This window comes from Amyelois transitella, chromosome 13 (assembly GCF_032362555.1).
Source record: "Amyelois transitella isolate CPQ chromosome 13, ilAmyTran1.1, whole genome shotgun sequence".
In the NCBI taxonomy this organism is placed as follows: domain Eukaryota; kingdom Metazoa; phylum Arthropoda; class Insecta; order Lepidoptera; family Pyralidae; genus Amyelois; species Amyelois transitella.
The window spans coordinates 10,456,213-10,476,433 of NC_083516.1; the positions used below are offsets into that span (position 1 = coordinate 10,456,213).

A 20,221-nucleotide genomic window follows, 5' to 3' on the forward strand; every position below is an offset into this window, starting at 1 on the left:
TCTTTGACTGCGTGGTAAAAGCATCTTTATTAAAATGTTTCATCTCGCCGCATTAGATTTTATAACATATGGAAGGCAGGCTTGCATGAAATGTTTCTAAGTAACGCGACTCTTCAAGGTTAACTTGGCTTTTTAAAAGTTAGCTCCATGATATTGGTAAAGGTGACTCATTGATCTTACATTCCAGGCAGTTATGACTTTTGAATCATTTATAAAAGTATAGTAACTAATAAATTTGCAAACATTTACCACGCTTTCTTTTTGAAATGAACTAAAAACTCACATGTAATTTATTAAAACTACAGCCACGTTTTACATACCTAATAAATATATTCAGGACATTGCACTTTCTTCTTTTTCCTCCTGGCTTTAGACCTGGTTACATCCTTACTACTCTGGAGAGGAGCCCGGGATATGCCTTTGACTATAGCTCCTTGATTGGGTGAGTCAGGTTTTTACACGAAGCGACTCCCGCGTCACCTCCGCAACTTTTGCAGGTAAACCCGTAGGAACCTATTAGAACGATCCTGAATTTTTAATCATCAATTTGATTGCCTGAATGTGCAGGTTTCTTTCTCGATGTTTCCTTCGCCGTTAGAGCATCGATATTTAAACTAATGTACATAATTTCGAAAATAGTAATTGGGACATAGCCGAGGTGGGATTTGAACCTGTGAATTTCTGCGCATCACGCATTTTAACCCTTTCCCTCCTTACGGTACTTAGAAGTACCTCCACATTTTTCGTCTTATAACTTAAGTACGAAAACACTTTATGATAACTACAACTGACGATCCTTCCGAGTACCGTTTCCGTAAGCCAATCACAGAGCGTTTTTTGAATTACCGCGTAATGTTGCCGAAAAATTTGAACAGCGAGTTACAACTTGTCAAACTTTTCGTCACTTCGTTGTGCGGTGTAATTGGAAATGTTTTATAAATAGAATATCATAGGTAAGTGCTATTGTTTTTTACTATTTACGTTGTTTATATCATTAACTACATTTCTAAAAGCTGTTATAATGCATTGTCACTTTATTTTGTATGAATATTTGATAAAAACTGATGCGGACTTACAAGTACCGTCAGGTGAATTTAGTTTCAAAAATTATGGGTTTTCATAATACTTATACTCGATGAAGTGGATATTTTGTTTTATTATAGACGAATGTTTTTTAATTTTTATTATTGTTCTGAACTATTTGCTTACTGTTTTAGCTATTGAGATGGATATTACAAACAATTCTGCTCTAATTGAAGCCCTGCTATTAGAAGAGCTTCCGGACTGCAACGAAGAGTCTGATGCAGGTGTGTCCGATGATGAAGTAGAAAATCTTCAACTACCCTCACCAAGAGGCTTCGATGAGGTATTTGAAAGAGCTCTAGACAGTGTTTTCGCCGAAGTTCCGCCATCGTCGCCGTCAAATGGAGATGTATTAGAGTGCATAAGACTGGAAGGTAGTTTACTTTGATAATTTTTTCTCGTCTGTTGCTTTGCTTGAGAAACTGAAAACTGAAAACACCTACGCATGTGGAACTATACGAAGTAATAGAAAAGGACTGCCCGGAAATATGCTCGCTGATTCTCAAATGAAAAAGGGCGACAGTGATCATCGGTTTTCAAATTTAGACATTGGATATTGGAAATGGAAGGATAACAAAGTGGTTCATTTAGTATCAAATTTTCATGGAAACAAAGAGGCAACTGTGTCACGTTAAGAAAAAAATGGATCCAAGTCTGCCATTATATGCCGTGTAGCTCTCAAAGATTACAATAGTTATATGGGCGGCGTCGATACCGCTGATCGTTTGAGAGCCCTTTACTGTATAGATCGCAAATCTCCGAAATGATGGCACAGGTTGTTTTGGGGTCTTCTGGATATCGCATTTGTCAATTCATATGTCATTCATGGACTCATAGTGGAACAGACTACCGTAAAAGATGTTCGACGCTCTGTTACTCAAGGCTGGATGTCAATGAAAGATGCTGGTCAAAAAAGAAAGACTTCTACTGATAATACTGGGAAAGGCGGCCCTTCGAAACGGCGCAAATCTGACTATTCCACTATAAAAGACGTACGCTTGGGTAACAGAGGCATCCATTGGCCTACGTTCGTAGAGAACAGGGGAAGGTGTGAGGTTTGTAGTTTGAAGAAGATTCAATCGAAACCTCATAGTAAATGTTCGCATTGCAACGTGTTTTTGTGTCTAAATGAAAAGAAAAATTGTTTTGTTGAATACCACGAGGTTAATCTATAACTAAAAACCTATTAATTTAATTATTACTAAGTCATTATTGAATCTCATTACTTTTATAGTTTCTATCAAAGTTCCTAACATTGTGATAACACAAAGGTCCTGACGGTACTTTTAAGTCTAGGTCTTGGAAATAGTACTTCTAGGTATAATAAAAATCTAAAAAAAATCTGTGCGTTTCCTTTTACCTACCTAAATATGATAATAAAGTTCAAAAGCAGAAATTCGTTAAAAATCACTACCCCGGGGGGAAAGGGTTAACCGGGCATCTTACTGATTCGACCACCGATGATCTCAAGTTCACTATGTTGCACACATTGAGTACAAATTTTACTATAGACGGGTTGATGAAATTGGATGATTTCATCATAAAAATTAAGGGCAAGTTAGCAAACATGATGACTGTTCTAACTTTTTTATTTTCGTGGCTGTTGTTTTCATTATGATTTCGTCAAATGTTAAACATACATATAGTCACGTCAATATCCTTTGCGGGGTAGACAGAGCCAACAGTCTTGTAAGTACTAATGGGCCATGTTCAGCTTGGCTTGATGATAGAATTCAGATTTCAGTGACAGGTTGCTAGCCCATCGCCCTAGAAAAAAGAATCCCAAGTTTATAAGCCTATCTCTTAGTGCCTTTCACGACATCCATGGGAAAAAGAAGGAGTAAGTAGTCCTTTTCTTTTTTTATTAGTGCCGCAAACCACACGGCATAGATGTTAAAAATAATAAATAATATCTATTAAAATATAACTTGCTAACTTAAATATATTCCGCTTAATCAACCATGGTTCCAACATACTTACAATATACTACCTACATACCTACCTATAATAATTTCCTTTTAGTGTATTATGTTGATATAATTAGCTTAATGAAAGCGTTCTGTTTGTTAGCGCATCCCGTGATTTAAGTAAAGAGACTTAGTATGTTTCAAATGCATCGAGATGGAAGCACTAATGCAAGCACATTTAGTTAATTAACCTACATGTTTCTATTTAGTGTATGTCTAAAATATTCTGTTGCATTTTAAAGGGTTGAAAGTTACTTGCTTAATTAAGTTATTCTTTCCTCATCTTCGCGTGTTCAGGTTGCACCTTCTGCTACGCTTCGAGTCAGTCAGTTTTTGAGTTTATTCGTTTTTTTTACGGGAAAAATTACACAGATTGAGTTAACCTCGAAGTAAGTTCGAGACTTGTGTTACGAGATTACTAACTCAACGATACTATATTTTATAATAAATACTTATATATAGATAAACATCCAAGACCCAGGCCAATCAGAAAAAGTTCTTTTCTCATCATGCCATGGCCGAGATTCGAACCCGGGACCTCCGATGTCACAGACAAGCGTACTACCGCTGCGCCACAGAGGCCGTCGTTACAAACATAATAAAAAAAATACAATATTTTCTTCTCTTTATTAATTATGTAGATGATGTGACAATACGTGGGCGAAACCGTGTGCAAATGTTAGTTTATTGTTTGAGTTTTACTTAATTATCTTAATAAAGCAAAATCGAGTGGAGGTGCTAAATTGATCCAATATCAGCGAAGCCTTACTCCATCCATAAGTGGTAATTTGTTGGGGATTCAATTAAACTGAATAAAGACGAATTTCACGATAAACAGTCTAATTTGATGTTACTGTTCGTTACGGAGAAATGTTCAGATATCGTTGAACTTTCTAGAAATTTTGGCTGGTACGATGTAAGCTGTAATATTATAAACAATTGGCTATTCACGTACGTAAAGTTAGTTAGTAGGTAGTTAGTTAGTACGCCTGCGGCTCCGCGGGAGTAATGAGTCATTAATTTCCGTTCCCGCGGGAATTATGGGAAATTGCGCACCCCTAAACCACATTTGGAATCTACATGTCATCATGTGCCGTGTGGTCACCAATACAAAAAAAGAATAGGACCACTCCATCTGTTTTCCATGGATGTCGTAAAAGGCGACTAAGGGATAGGCTTACAAACTTGGGATTCTTTTCTAGGCGATCGGCTAGCAACCTGTCACTATTTGAATCTCAATTCTGTCAATAAGCGCTGACGTGGCCTTTCAGTCTTTTGATGAATGTTGGCTCTGTCTATCTTGCGGGGGAAATATAATAAAATAGAATAGATTTATTTTCAAACTTGGATACAAGGTATCATATATTGACGTCACCTCACTTAAATGTAATTATATCTGCTACGTACTTTAAAGACATGATTTATGTATGTTACGTTATATTAAATCCATCACTAATATAATAACACAACTAGCTGTACCCGCGACTTCGTTCGTGTGGAAAAGTTATTTTGGGCATCATTGAAGCCCTGAAGGATGAATATTTTCCCTGTTTCTTTCACATATTCCATTATTTTTTCGTTCCTTATAGTTGCAGCGTGATGTTATATAGTCCAAGTCTTCCTCGATAAATGGTCTATTCAACGCAAAAAAAAAAATTCAATTCGAACCAGTAGTTCCTGAGATTAGCGCGTTCAAACAAACAAACAAACTCTTCAGCTTCATAATATTAGTATAGATAAGAATTCTTTGAGTAGGTAGGTACAGCTATTATCTGAGCTAGTCTGGTTAACGACCGCTGTTCACAGCCATCATCATAAACCCTGAAGTGGTTGTTCTTTTATTTTATGCATTTTTTGTTTCTTTATGAAGTATGTAGCTGTATGTTTAGGGTGCTTGACACAAGAATATACTTAAATATTATAACTTTCACATCTTTTGCATTTTTATATATCCATACAATATTAGGCTAACAAACTTGGGATTCGTTTTTTAGGCGATGGGCTAGCAACCTGTCACAATTTGAATCTCAATTCTATCATTAAGCCAAATAGCTGAACGTGGCCATTCAGTCTTTTCAAGACTGTTGGCTCTGTCTACCCTGTCTGATTTCATGCCCAAAAAAAAAAATATGTTTATATAATCACGTCTATATCCCTTGCGAGGTACAAAGCCAAATGGTCTTGAAAAGTCTTATAGCACGTTAAAAAACGCTCTTTGATCTTATATAGTAAGAAATTTTGTTACGTATTAGCATCGTTTTTGGGTAAGTATCAGCTGCGAGATATATTACATTATTGTCGCTCGCCTATACAATATCCACAATATTGTAAACATGAAAGTCTGTCTGTCTGTAACGATTTAACGGCTAAATTCATTTTAACTTTTTAAAGTATTTTTCCTTCCAAAAAAAAATTGTTACCTTCAGATTAACTTTTTCATTAATTTTATTTATAGTTCCGTATATTTTTGTTTATTTTAAACTTTGTATGGATGGATAAATGTAGGTTGAGGGGAAAATTACAGTTTACCTAATACCCAAACCCACGAGCCTTCTTATTAATGTGCAATATTTCGGCCCGTCAGCGCCTCTTCAGATCATTCTTAATTCTCGACTTGTCGTCCGTAAATTACTTTGGAGCGTTTAATAATTTTTTTTCAACATTAATAAAGTCTTGTTAATTTCGTTTTCGGGTCAGAATATTTCTGAGTTGCTACTGAAAAACTTTGTATAAAAGGAAAATTATATCTATTTTTAATTATTGTCCCGCGTCTGTGTCAGGAAGGATGCTAGGTAGCAATGTTACGTTGTTTGATCAATATTTATATTTTTTGTCTCTGCCCTGACTGTTGTTTTATCTCGTGAAAAACTATCGCTGTTTCAATTTTTACTTTGACGTAAAAAGGGACAGCGATAGTTTATCGCGCGATAGAAACGGCGTACCATGCTTTGAAGTGGTATATCAAAGCAGACCTACGGTCACGTAAATCGAAACAGCGATAGTTTTTCGCGCCATCAAGATGGCGTCGCGCATGACTTGTTACGAGGGTAGAAATTGCTAAAATGTGGGCTATTTTTTAAATTTTCCCGCGAAAGCGAAGCAGGTGACAAAAGCCTAGCATTACAAAACTCAAACAGAAGTAATATGTGTTTCGCAGACTTTGAGGATTTATCTTGAATGAGCGTGGGAATAAAAAATGGTGGATTACAATTTGGGAAGTGAAATTTATGTTACTTGAGTTTTCTTTAATTGAAGCCTCATTTGGATACGTTCACTCATCTCTTGATTAATGAAATCTCAAGCCTTAAAAATAGCGTTTTTATATTTAGATACCTACACAAGATTAAATTGTGTTGGTTGGTTTAGCTATGAATTTTTTTTTAACGACTGTAAAAAACAGTAGGCAGTATTTTCAATTAATTTTAACTTTTATTATGTATCTGACGTGTGTGTGTTTGTTTGTGTTTTTGTAATGAAGGGTCTATGCTAAGAACCTTTCGATTAAAAACACAAACATAACACTGTCACGAGGGGAGATAGGGTGAACAGTGCAAATTCAAATTTAAATTCATAACTTTTATTCATTATTATGGGACACTTCCTACCTAATTGTCATATCTTTTGGTTTCACAACATTGGTTGACGTCAAATAAATTAAGTACTTAAAAACTAAGTTCTGCACTAACGCAGAACTGAGCGCAGAAGAAGCGGTAACAAACTGCTCTGCAGCATTTTCTTTAACAACGTCAACTTCACAACAATAAGGTTGACGGTTAAGTTAACGACAAAGAAGTACAAAGGCAGGTTAAAAACTATTTTAATTCGTAGTAAGAGTAAACTACACATAAAGGGCCTTTGGAATTTTTCCTCATTCCAAATTACTATTTCCTTGAGGAGTTACAGTTTTGTAATAGGAATAGTTTCGGTAACAAGGAAGGGAAACATAAACGGTGAAAGGTCAGGTCAAGTTTTTGTTCCGACGAGTTTGTACGAAAAGAGCTTTTAATGTGAATGAAGCGAAAGAAGAAACGTTTGTGGTAAGTTGAAACATGTAGTCTCGACTTACACTTAAAAAGGAGTATACAAAAATAAAAAATAAAAAGAATAACTACTAAACCACAATTTCATATCAGTTAGATACTATAAAATAAATGTGAAAGTTCGTGAGAGTGTAACAATGTTTTAATTTTATTCTATCTACAAATTGCTGAAGGCATTTATTATTTGTAGCTTGAAAGAATAAAATTAAAACATTCGGTCATGCCGTGTGGTTCATGGCACTAATAGAAAACAGAATAGTACCACTCCATCTATTTCCCATGTATACCGTTAAAGACGACTAAGGGATAGGCTTATTAAATTAAGATTACTCTTTCAGGCGATGGGCTAGCAACCTGTCACTATTTGAATCTCAATTCTATCATTATGCCAAACCGCTGAACTTGGCCTACCAGTCTTGACTGTTGGCTCTGTCTATCCCGCAAGGGATATAGACGTGGTTTTATGTATGTATTTATTCAGTTCTACTCATGTATTGTTGTCATCGCAGTATTAGTTAGTCAGTTAGTCAGTCCTTCACGAACAATTTGAAGAAGAAGATACCGTGCCTGTGGAATTCACAACGAACATTGATAACTTAGAACCCACGCATTTAGGATTAAGTAAACTCATCTGTAAGGGATTTGTTATCTTTTGTCGCAGCTTCAGTTTTCACAAAAGTCGAGGAAACCCGGCGGATTAAATTTATGGATTTTCTCTTTACTAAGAAAGGTATAATAAAACAAAGGTTAAGTATATATATATTTGTGTTACCTTCTTGTTTTATAACAAATAACAATACATATATCTATATTTGTTAATTGACGTCCGATGAAAATGCTGCAGTGTGGTTTGTTCCGCCGCTTCTTCTACACATGCGCTTAAGAAGCGGTAGTATAATTAGATTTAAGTGATGAGATGTCAATAAGTGATACCTTGTATCAAATTTTGAAAATAAATCTATTCTATTCTATAATTAATGATTTTAGGCATCAAATTAAATAATTTAATTCATTATAATGAGACACTTCATATCAATTAATAATTGTCATATCTTTTCGTTTCACAACATTGGTTGACGTAAAATAAATAACTAAGTTTACTGCCGCTTCCAAAGCATTAGTGCACAAGAAGCGGTAACAAACTGCACTGCAGCAGTTTCTTCTGAAAACCGATGGAGTGTTAAATTAAAATGTAACGTGTTATTCCCGGAATACATTATTTTAAATCACGCCTCTTTCTCAGAGGGGAAGGCAGAGACATCTTTCCATTTGCCATAATTTCTGCATACATCTTTCGCTTCATTGACATCAATTCAATTTTAATTAGGTAGTTACTTAGGTAGTGTAGTGTAGGTGCTATCCCTTTGTTGCCGTTAACGACATCCATAGGAAATAGATGGAGTGCTCCTATTTTTTCTTTCATATTGAAAGTTGTTTACATCAGTACGAGCCATCGACGAAGTTAGTGTTTTTCTGATGGTATTGAATGCTGTAACTAATTACCAACTAATTTTAAACTGTTTTGCATAAAGAAAGTTACAATTATTGCACCCGAGAAGCCGGGAAAGTGTCCCGGCAGTGAAATCAAAAATTGACAATTACGTAGTGGTATTATATTTATATATTTATATATATACATATAATAACGTCTTCATCCCTTACAGAGTAGACAAAGCTAATAGTTTAGTCTTGGAAAGACCACGTTCTGCGTTGTAGGGCCACGTTCAGCTAATGGCTCAATGATGGAATTGTGATTCAAATAGTGACAGTTTGCTAGTCTATAGCCTATAAGAAAAATATATACACACATATGGTCACACCCTTGCGGGGTAGACAGAGCCAACAGTTTTGAAAAGACTGAATGGCCACGTTCAGCTATTTGGCTTAATGGTAGAATTTAGATTCAAATAGTGACAGGTTGCTAACCCATCGCCTAAAAAGAATCCTAAGTTTGTAAGCCTATCCCTTAATCGCATTTACGACATCCATGGGAAAAATATAATATTAAATTTAATTAAGTGACGAGTCTATTCATTGTTAAGGTCTGTTTTCACTGAACGCGTTCATAAATCTGAATGAGGGTGACCTCTGAATAGAAGTGTCGTATAATAGCCGTATAATCGTGCTAATGGAACCACTGCCGTTTCCTTAAATTCCGTGTATTTGGTCAAATATGCGGCCTGACTCTGAATAGTTTGAATGCTATTTTAGATTAATTAAATTTATTGTAAAAGATATGTTTATACATACATACATAAAAATCACGCCTCTTTCCCGGAGGGGTAGGCAGAGACTACCTCTTTCCACTTGCCACGATCTCGGCATATTTCCTTCGCTTCAACCACATTCATAACTCTCTTCATGCAAGCTCGGCGGTTTGGGGTACTTTTGACCTGACCTTATATGTTTATATATATATATATATATGTTTATAGTAGTTGCCATTTTAGTTAGATTGCTTACTATGTGCTTACTTCAATAAATGGGTTGGAAAATCGTAAGGATGCTTCCATTTTCTGGTAGGGAAGATAAAACAAGTCAGTCAAGAGAAAGGCTTGGAATTCTTTAAGGGGATAGGTTAACCCTGTCACTATTTGAATCTCAATTCTATCACTAAACCATACAGCTAAATGTGGCTCTTTAATGTATAATAACGTGTTAATATGTATATGTACGTAACAAGTATTTTTAAATATATTATACAAATTTGAACATACGCATTGAAATTTTTGCCACAGTAATAGATTAGACTAGCTGTGCCCTCGACAGTTATTTTGGGCATCATTGAAGCCCTCAAGGATGAATAATTTTTCTCGTTTTTTTCACATTTTCCATTATTTCTTCGCTCCTTATAGTTGCAGCGTGATGTTATATAGCCTAAGGCCTTCCTCGATAAATGGTCTATTCAACACAAAAATATTTTTTTAAAACGAACCAATAGAACAAATAGTTACTGAGATTAGCGCGTTTAAACAAACAAATAAACTCTTCAGCTTTATAATATGTATTAGTAGATATAGATGTAATTAAGTAACAAATGCTAGGTATTTTTGTTCCAAAAAACTATGCATCGAGATAAGTTTACTAAAACTATCTAGCAACCTATGTATGTGACACACAGATGACTTTAATGATTTACATTTGAACGTGAAAATCCCTCAAAAAAAAAAGATCCCGCGTCAGCAAAACCCCGGGATTACACCAGTCATGGTTATCAAACAAATAGCCTGTGGCAATACGCGTGAAACGTTGGATGTAACCAATAATAAATTTACAAAAGGACACATTTTTAATTGTTTACAATCTGTGTAACGGCGAATTAAAAATAAACACCGTTTTGTTTGTTTTTGATACGCAGAATAACACGGAGGCTTCACAAGTTATTTATAAACATACTTCAATCTGCTATGTTAGTCCCTCAGGCAATGAATTTCGTTTACATGCTTTTTACATTATAGTAAAAGTCTAAACAATCTAATATTTAATGTGTTATTTTCCTAGGTAATATTAGGTATATATTGAATGTGTTTCAAACATAATGATAGTGTTCGTTTTTCTACTGAATATATTTTGGAAGTTTCGGTTGTATCCGGTAATAAATGATTAATTTAATTAGTTATGCAAAAATTATTTGCAAAGTAAATGCGCGATAGTTTATTAAAAGGCATTTAATTACGTCAAATGAATTAGGTATATACTCGTATTAATAGTTTACTTACTAATTGTTCTTAAAAATAAGTGTGGATGAATAAAATTATTTATTCACCTGTTAAATTCCGCTTATTAATACTAGGCTACCATTTAACTTCCAAAAATATTGTAAAAATTATTTTATTTTTTTTATTAAATGTTATGACAGCTTAAAAAGTTACAAATTCAAATGCAAATACACCACCATTCCTACATACATACATATAGTCACGTCTATATCCCTTTCGAGGTAGACAGAGCCAACAGTCTCGAAAAGACTGAAAGGCCATGTTCAGCTTTTTGGCTTGATGATATTCAAATACTTAGTGACAGGTCGCTAGCCCATCGCCTAAAAAGAATCCCAAGTTTATAAGCCTATCCCTTAGTCGCCTTTTACGACATACATGGGAAAGATAGGATAGGTCCTATTCTTTTTTTTAATTGTTGCCGGGAACCACACGGCCATAGCGGGAACCACGCGGCCAATTCATGCTAAAGAAAATTCCTCCCAAAGCGAAACCACGGGCAACAGCTAGTTCAACACGAAGCGATAACGGGAATGTAACACGTGGTTGATATTATGCGTTTGCGAAAAACACGGGGCGCGTTTCACAATCGCAGCATATATTTTTTTTTGTTACCTAAAGATAATGTCTTATAGAGCAAGATCCCAGAGCCGTAAGACACAACTTATTTTCTAAAGAATGGATCTTTCGATTCTCAGTAGTCTTTCATGTACTTTTAATACCTGCATGTTTGTGAGACTTGCCCGGTGACACCTGCGCAGGTACCAGGCGAGAAAGGTAACTAAAAATCACAGTTACTTAACTTAAATTTTTATGACTGATTTTTATATATATTTTATAGACTATTACTCTGAAGTCATATCAGAGAAGTCAGACGCTTTCCATGCGCCAAAACTTTTGTCAGACGCTTTAAAGCTCTATCAAAAAAAAATTAACTTAATTTATTTTTAAATGTCTGACTTTTATAAATGTTATTCAGATAACTATTACAAAGTTGTATTAAATCAGTCAGACAGTTTGTAATGACCAAACACCCCTTAAACACAAGAATTACTCAGCCTCGAGTATGAGCGCGATAGCACAATGCGCATGCGCGTCAGAGTAAAATATCTAATATTTGAAAAGTACTTACTGTTTTCAATTTCATATTTTTGCATATCTATTCAAATACGATGAAATTTATAATTAATATAATAATTAATCATTTTTAAAATAATATAATATATTGCATATAAATAGGGGAAAATGAATTTTTTTGTAGCAATAGCCTTTCAAAAATAATGATTTTTATTTTATTTAAAAAAATATATCTATTATAATAATTTCAATAATAAAATAATTAATTATGATTAATCAATTGAATAATTATTTTATTGTCTCTTTATCATCTTCATCATCAAAATAATCATTTGAATTTTCATCATTTATTAAATCTCTATACTGTCCACTCAAGTCATCGTCCTCATCATCAGTTAGATTGTCGTTGCTGGCAGAATTTTCCGTAAAAATAAAATCATAAACAATTTAAAAATAGTATAGTAATAGTAAACCTATAACATATAAATATAAGTGAAAGGCGACTAAGGGATAGGCTTACAAACTTGGGATTCTTTTTTAGGCGATGGGCGAGCAACCTATCACTATTTGAATCTCAATTGTATCATTAAGCCAAATAGCTGAACGTGGCCATTTAGTCTTTTCAAGACTGTTGGCTCTGTCTACCCCGCAAGGGATATAGACGTGACCATATGTATGTAATCTACTTTAATTTCGACACCACCGCAACGGCTTCGATGGTCCAGTGGTTAGCGCGTGAAACTGTGAAGTTGGCGGTCCGAGTTCGAGTCCCAACAATAACAAGATATTATTAATTTTTATTAAAAATGTTTTTTTTTTGTGTTGTTTGAGTATTTATTAAAAAAACTGAAAATCAAAATACTACATATAATCATACGGTAAAAATATTTTGTCTGTACATTTAATATTTTGAGTGAAACAAATAGAGCATTTTTTTTACTTTTTTGTCTGTCTGTCTGTATCAGACTGTATGATTAAGATTCAACTCGAACTTTACGCGGACGACGTCGCGGGCAACAGCTAGTATGCAATATATTATATTATTTTAAAAATGATTAATTATTATATTAATTATAAATTTCATCGTATTTGAATAGATATGCAAAAATATGAAATTGAAAACAGTAAGTACTTTTCAAATATTAGATATTTTACTCTGACGCGCATGCGCATTGTGCTATCGCGCTCATACTCGAGGCTGAGTAATTCTTGTGTTTAAGGGGTGTTTGGTCATTACAAACTGTCTGACTGATTTAATACAACTTTGTAATAGTTATCTGAATAACATTTATAAAAGTCAGACATTTAAAAATAAATTAAGTTAATTTTTTTTTGATAGAGCTTTAAAGCGTCTGACAAAAGTTTTGGCGCATGGAAAGCGTCTGACTTCTCTGATATGACTTCAGAGTAATAGTCTATAAAATATATATAAAAATCAGTCATAAAAATTTAAGTTAAGTAACTGTGATTTTTAGTTACCTTTCTCGCCTGGTACCTGCGCAGGTGTCACCGGGCAAGTCTCACAAACATGCAGGTATTAAAAGTACATGAAAGACTACTGAGAATCGAAAGATCCATTCTTTAGAAAATAAGTTGTGTCTTACGGCTCTGGGATCTTGGACTATTACTAGATGTGCTAACTACAATGGAGTAAAAAAAATGGAATATGGTACATAATACATATGGTGACGTCTATACCCCTTGCGGGGTAGACAGAGCCACCAGTCTTGATAAGACTGAAAGCCATAAGCCATACTTCTTCTTCTTCTTTTAGTCTTTTCAAGACTAAATTACCAATCAAGTTAACATGCCACGGGGGCAGGGTATCATGGTCAGTCGCGCACCCTGGGCAATTTCAAGAGAGGAGAGGACGTAACCAATTTTATCGCCAGGGAAAATAGTCACAAATAAAACTGCCGTGTGATTCTCGGCACCAATAAAAAAAAGGACCACTCTTTCACTTTCCCATGGATGTCGTAAAAGGCAACTTAGGGATAGGCTTATTAACTTGGGATTTTTCTTTTAGGCGATGGGCTAGCAACCTGTCACTATTTAAACCTCAATTCTATCATTAAGTCAAACAGTTGAACGTGGCCTTTCAGCCTTTTCAAGATTAGCTCTGTCTAATCTGCAAGGGATATTGACGTGATTATATATATGTAAGTACAAATAATTGTATCATTAAATCAAAAAGCTGAGCGTGGACTATCAGTCTTTTCAAGACTGTTGGCTCTGTCTACCCTAAAAGGGATATAGACGTGACCGTATGTATGGTTGTATGTATGTACAAATAAAGCACTGTCACATCCAGTGTAACTACACCTGCGTCTGCCCACGTTTCAGGGGTTGATATAAAGTTAAGGGGGGGGTTCGACCGGCCTCAGTCATTCCGGGACTGCACGCCCATCCACCACCGGCCTCCGTCACCAACTAACTAACTGACTAACTGGTAAGTAGTTTGTTTGTTTGTTTGTAATATCTTTATCTTATATATAATATTCGAATTATTATTTTTTATTTGCTTAATAAGATTACAACAAGGTCTTAAATTTATATGTATACCAGATCTTAATATTTACCCTTTCGGATGTTGCAAATAGTTATTATGTATTAGTAGACATACTAACTTATACATAAAGGTACCTATTTAGTATCACATTATAATTTTAAAACTAATCTAGAATTGTTTAAACCTTTGTTTTATTTATATTTATCTATAAAATTTCTCTAATATAATAAATAAAATTCTCGTGTCACAATGTTCGTTCCCATATTCCTAAGAAACGACTTGACCGATTCTCATGAAATTTTGTGAACATATTGAGTAGGTCTGAGAATCGGCCAACATCTATTTTTCAAACGCCTTTTATAAATAGGGGTTGTACACCCTTAACATTTTTTTTTTACTAGAAATTACTCAAAAAATATTTATATGACAAAATAACGTTTACCGGGACAGCTAGTTATAAATTTACACAGTTACAAGAAATAGTTCATAGTTAGAGATGAAATAAATCACTTGCAATGGAGTAGGTACTTATCATGTGAAGGGTGTATTTTGTTTTCAAACTAGAGTAAGACCCCGATTCTGCCCGCGTGAGACGAAAAATCGTGTTAATTACCACGGGAATTGTTGGGAAAATTTAGGTAAAGCACTAAGGTGCATTCTTAGACAATTAAATTCTACCTTCATGCCATTTTTAATTTTGTAGACCGAAATGTACATTAATATCTCAGTTATTAGTTGTTCAAAACTGCGGGCCAAAATTCAAATCTGTCTAGCCCGCAAGGAATAAAGACGTCATCATATAAATAAATGAATCTAGACTGCAATATAAGATAAGCTGTAAGACCAATCATTCTTTAAAAAAATGTGGTCAATCGCGTAAAGCCGCCGACAAAAGCTCTCCATAGTAATATTTAAGACTTGTATATCAATTCGTAACGTATTTAACTCAAATACCACTAAAAGATAATGATGATTTTACCACAAAGAAGCCTTTAAGAGTAACTGTTTAGTATTGAACTGTTGAAAGTGGGTTATTACTTCAAATTAATGGAGAAAAATAACACTTGTGACGAAGAAAATAACTGTATTAATGCACTGATTTTCACTATATTTAATTAGAACAAACATAAACTAAGATAGTTTAAAATTCATAAAGATCTGTAGTTTCGTGGAAAAAAAAGAATTCGATTTTTTTACCAAAATTCCATCAAATAAAAAAAAATGAAATATCATTTTTACAACTGGCCAGCACTCGGCTAGCAATAAAGAGGATGAATGTTTCATTCATGGAAGTTTGAACAGTAACAATGCTTTCCCACAGGAGCGAAGCCCCACGCGAAAGCTAGTTTGTGATATTCTTACTGCGCAGAAAAATAAATTGCACTAAGTAAATCCCTCTGACATTGAAAATTTAAATTGCAGCGGCGGAATGAAGGAGCGCAGTTACAAAAACTTAGATTAATTTGAACGGGCTTTGCGCCCGCTTCATAAATATAATGGAATGGAATGAAATAGAATTATTTTCAACTTTGGATATAAGGTATCACTTATTGACGTCACATCATTTAAATCTTATTATAACTACTACAGCTTCCAAAGCGCATTTGTAGAAGAAGCGGCGGAACAAACTACACTGCAGCATTTTCATCGGACGTCAATTTACAAATATAGATCTCTTAAATCTAAATCGTGGACGAAAGCACATTCTCTACATTAAAAAACATGAATGAATGTAGAACTAATAATTTCAATACGAATATTTCGTCAAATAAATAAATTTTTCCCATTGATGTCGCAAAAGGCGATTAAGGGATAGGTTTATAAACTTGGGTCTCCACAAGGCGATGGGCTAACAACCAGTCACTATTTGAATCTTGAATCTTCAAGTCTGCTGGCTCTGTCTATCCCGCGAGGTATATGTATGTTTGATAAACCAAAGAAACTCCTAAAGAAGTCGCATTAACTATAATGAGGATATATTTTTTAGATGTTTTTTCAATCTTAAAAGTGAGTTATTAATAAAAATTAATTTTATCGTTCTTTGGATTCGCATCTTTGTGTAATTCAAAGACAAATCATGTTTCGCTAAAGGTTTTTTATCTAGACCTTATTCAGATATCCTAGGAATTCTGTAAAGAAGGAAAACTGAAGCGGCATGCTTTGAAAAGCTTTCTATAATTAGATGGGAATATTGTGGCATAAAAAAAATATTATAAATATATATATTATGTAGGTATATATAACTATATATATGTAGTTGCCGTGTGGTTCCCGGCACCAATATAGGACCACTCCATCTCTTTACCATGGATGTCAATAGAAGGGATAGGCTTATAAACTTGGGATCACGTCTATATCCCTTGCGGGGTAGACAGAGCCATCAATCTTGAAAAGATTGGTAAGTAGGCCACGTTCAGCTGTTTGGCTTAATAATGGGGTTAAGATCCAAATAGAGTCAGGTTGCTAGCCCATCGCCTAAAAGAAGAATCCTAAGTTTATAAGCCTATACCTTAGTCGCCATTTACGACATCCATAGGAAAGAGATGGAGTGGTCCTATTCTTTTTTCTATTGGTGCCGGGAACCACACGGCACTAGAGTTATCAACAACGGAATATACCAACTAATATTATAATTCGAAAGTAAGTTTATTTGTCTGTTTGTTAACTCTTCACGGGTTAACTACTGAATTAATCTTCATGAAATATGACGTAAGTACATTCAATTAGGAGTCTGGATAAAGACATACCTATCATTCCGGTTACAATTTTAATTCCCGTGGGATTTGCGAAAAAACCTGTATAACCTACAAAAGAGTAGGTGGCGCTAAATACATAGATGGCGTTAATTTTCGCTTTTTGTAGATTATACTAAATTCACGCGAGCGAAGCTGCAGGTAATAGCTAGTTAGTACATAAATGTATGCTATATGTTAATGCTATGTGGTAAAGGGTCAGGTCAAATGTACCCGAAATCGCCGAGCTTGCATGAAGAGAGTTATGAATGTGGATGAAGCGAAGGAAGTATGCAGAGATCGTGGCAGTGGATAGAGGTAGTATCTGCCTTCCCCTCCGGGAAAGAGGCGTAATTTTATGTATGTATGTTAATGTTATCTTCCTACGCCTAAAAATATCGGCTGTGGATACGTTGTATGTCAGTTAGTAACGGAAGACGTCAATAGTAATTGATTGATTTATGAGATTGTTACAAATTCAATTTATCTTACTGCATACATACATACATACAATGGTCACGTCTATATCCCTTGCGGGGTAGACAGGGCCAACAGTCTTGAAAAGCCTGAAAGGCAACGTTCAGCTATTTAGCTAAAGATAATAAGCAATATAAAAAAGAAAAGGACCACTCCATCTCGTTCCCATGGATGTCGTAAAAGGCGACTAAGGGACTTACAAACTTTGAATTCTTTTTTAGGCGATGGGTTAGCATAGCAACCTGTCACTATTCGAATCTATCATTCGAGTTCTATCATTAAACCAAATAGCTGAACGTGGCCATTCAGTCTTTTTCAGACTATTGGCTTTGTCTACCCCGCAAGGGATATAGACGTGACCATATGTATGTTTGTATGTAGGTAGATACTTGAAATATGTATAACATTCCTGTTTTCAATCTTAGATTGAGACCAAATTAAAGGAACTCCCAATTGAATTGGATCGTTCAATAAAATAAAGCTCAAACACAAGCGCTCGCTGGAAACTATTCAGAAGAAGGGTGTGGTCACACTGAGGCTAGTTCAATTAATATTATACCAACTTACATACATACACTATAGCTTATAACATTTGTCGTTATTAAAGAAAATGCTATGCTATAATCACGTCTACATCCCATGCGGGGAAGACAGAGCCAACAGTCTTAAAAAGACTCACGTTTAGCAGTTTGGCTTAATGACATTATTGAAATTCAAACAGTGGCAGGTTGCTAGCCCATCACTTAACAGAAGAATCACAAGCCTATCCCTTAGTCGCCTTTTACGAGATCCATGGGAAAGAGATGGATTTCTCCTATTCTTTTTTATATATTACTAGTTGTGCCCACGACTTCGTCCGCATGGAATAGTTATTTTGGGCATCTTTGGGCAGCCCTCAAGGATGAATAATTACACCCGATTTTTTTTTCACATTTTCCATTATTTTTTTGCTCCTTATAGTTGCAACGTGATGTTATATAGCCTAAAGCCTTCCTCGATAAATGGTCTATTCAACGCAAAAATATTTTTTTCAATTCGAGCCAGTAGTTCCTGAGATTAGCGCGTTCAAACAAACAAACTTTTCAGCTTTATAATATTAGTATGGATAACGGAATACTTACATCCATTATTCTAAATTATTTTGTAACCATGAAGTTACTCTTAGCAACAAATTCAGTACGAAACAAAAGCATAGTATTCTTTTGTTAGCAGACTTACTAAGAATCCTAGTCAGAATTGTTTTCAGCTCTAAAAATGTCTAGTTGATCAAATAATGTTGCTATAGTCACTATAACTAAGCAATTAATCGCATTAGAAGCTGTTAGCTATTCTCTATGTTAGGAATCGGGAGGCTGATAGAGTGAAGTAGGTATATAGTATAGTTATAGAACGCGCGTACATACATACATACATATAATCACGCCTATTGTATGTAGTATTGAATAAGGCATTTGTTGGTCGAATCGGTAATGTGCCCGGTTTAAATGCGCGTGGCGCAAAAGGCCCGGGTTCGAATTTCACCACGGACATGTCATACATTAGTTTGAATACTAACCGATGCTCTTACGGTGAGAGAAAAACATCGTGAGGAAACCAGCACATTCAATCAACTGGATGTGTAACCATGATCGATCCAATTCAGTAGTTAACCCGTGAGGAGGTAACAAACAAATAAACTTATTTTCTTATTTATAATATTATTTAGATAGGATTGGGATGAGATGGGATGGGTGGGATAGGTGGAAAAACATCGGTAACACACTATGATAACAGAAAGAAAAGATTACTTCGACGGTGAAAAAAGATGTAACCGCTAATTTTACGTCTACATTTTTGAATGTGTATTAATATCTTTAATTCTTTCTTTCGACATTGATAAATAACAGTACGATGTTTTGTGTGTCTGTCAGTAAGAGTATTGTATCTTTAAGACGTGTTTCATTAATTTTCAGTATTTTTCAAATAAAACTGAATTAGGATTCGGGAAAGAAAGACATTAGTTAAGTGCCGTGTGGTTCCCGGCACCAAATAAAAAAAAGAATAGGACCATTCCGTTTCATTCCCATGGATGTCGTAAAACGCGACTAAGGGATAGGCTTATAAACTTGGGATTCTTCTTTTAGGCGATGGGCTAGCAACCTGTCACTATTTGAATCTCAATTCCATTATTTAGCCAAACATCTGAACGTGGCCTATCAGCCTTTTCAACACTGTTGGTTCTGTCTACTATGTATGTATAGTTAATACTTTAGTTAGGTATATTTATTTTGCCCAGCAAAGAATAAGTAGGTCTACCCCGTGTTTACCTACTGATGTCAAAAGCATTTCAAAACTGCGTCTTCCCTGAGGCGCGCTCAAGAAAAACAAAAATAAAGAACTTTAATTCCTAATATAGATGATAAAATTAAAAAATGGGGAAGGTCAATAAACCTGAGATTCTACTTTTACGAGTACACTTTTGCAACCTGTCACTATTTGAATCTCATTTCATATCAGTCTTCGTGAGACTGTTGGCTCTGTCTACCCCATAAGGTATAAAGACGTCATTTCATTGCATTGTATTGCGTTGCATTGCATTGCAATGCAAATATTGTATTGTATTGTACGAGTATTATCGTGA

At 34.9% G+C, this 20,221-nt stretch overlaps 1 protein-coding gene across 1 annotated transcript in view; it reads left to right on the plus strand.

Annotated features, from left to right (window-relative positions):
- The first annotated feature begins 1,225 nt into the window (after positions 1-1,225).
- LOC132902436 (uncharacterized) overlaps positions 1,226-20,221 on the plus strand; it is a 43,550-nt gene continuing 24,554 nt past the window's right edge. The window contains exon 1 of the mRNA XM_060947424.1: positions 1,226-1,366. Within this exon, the coding sequence (XP_060803407.1) occupies positions 1,226-1,366 (141 nt within the window). The remainder of the gene's footprint in view (positions 1,367-20,221) is intronic.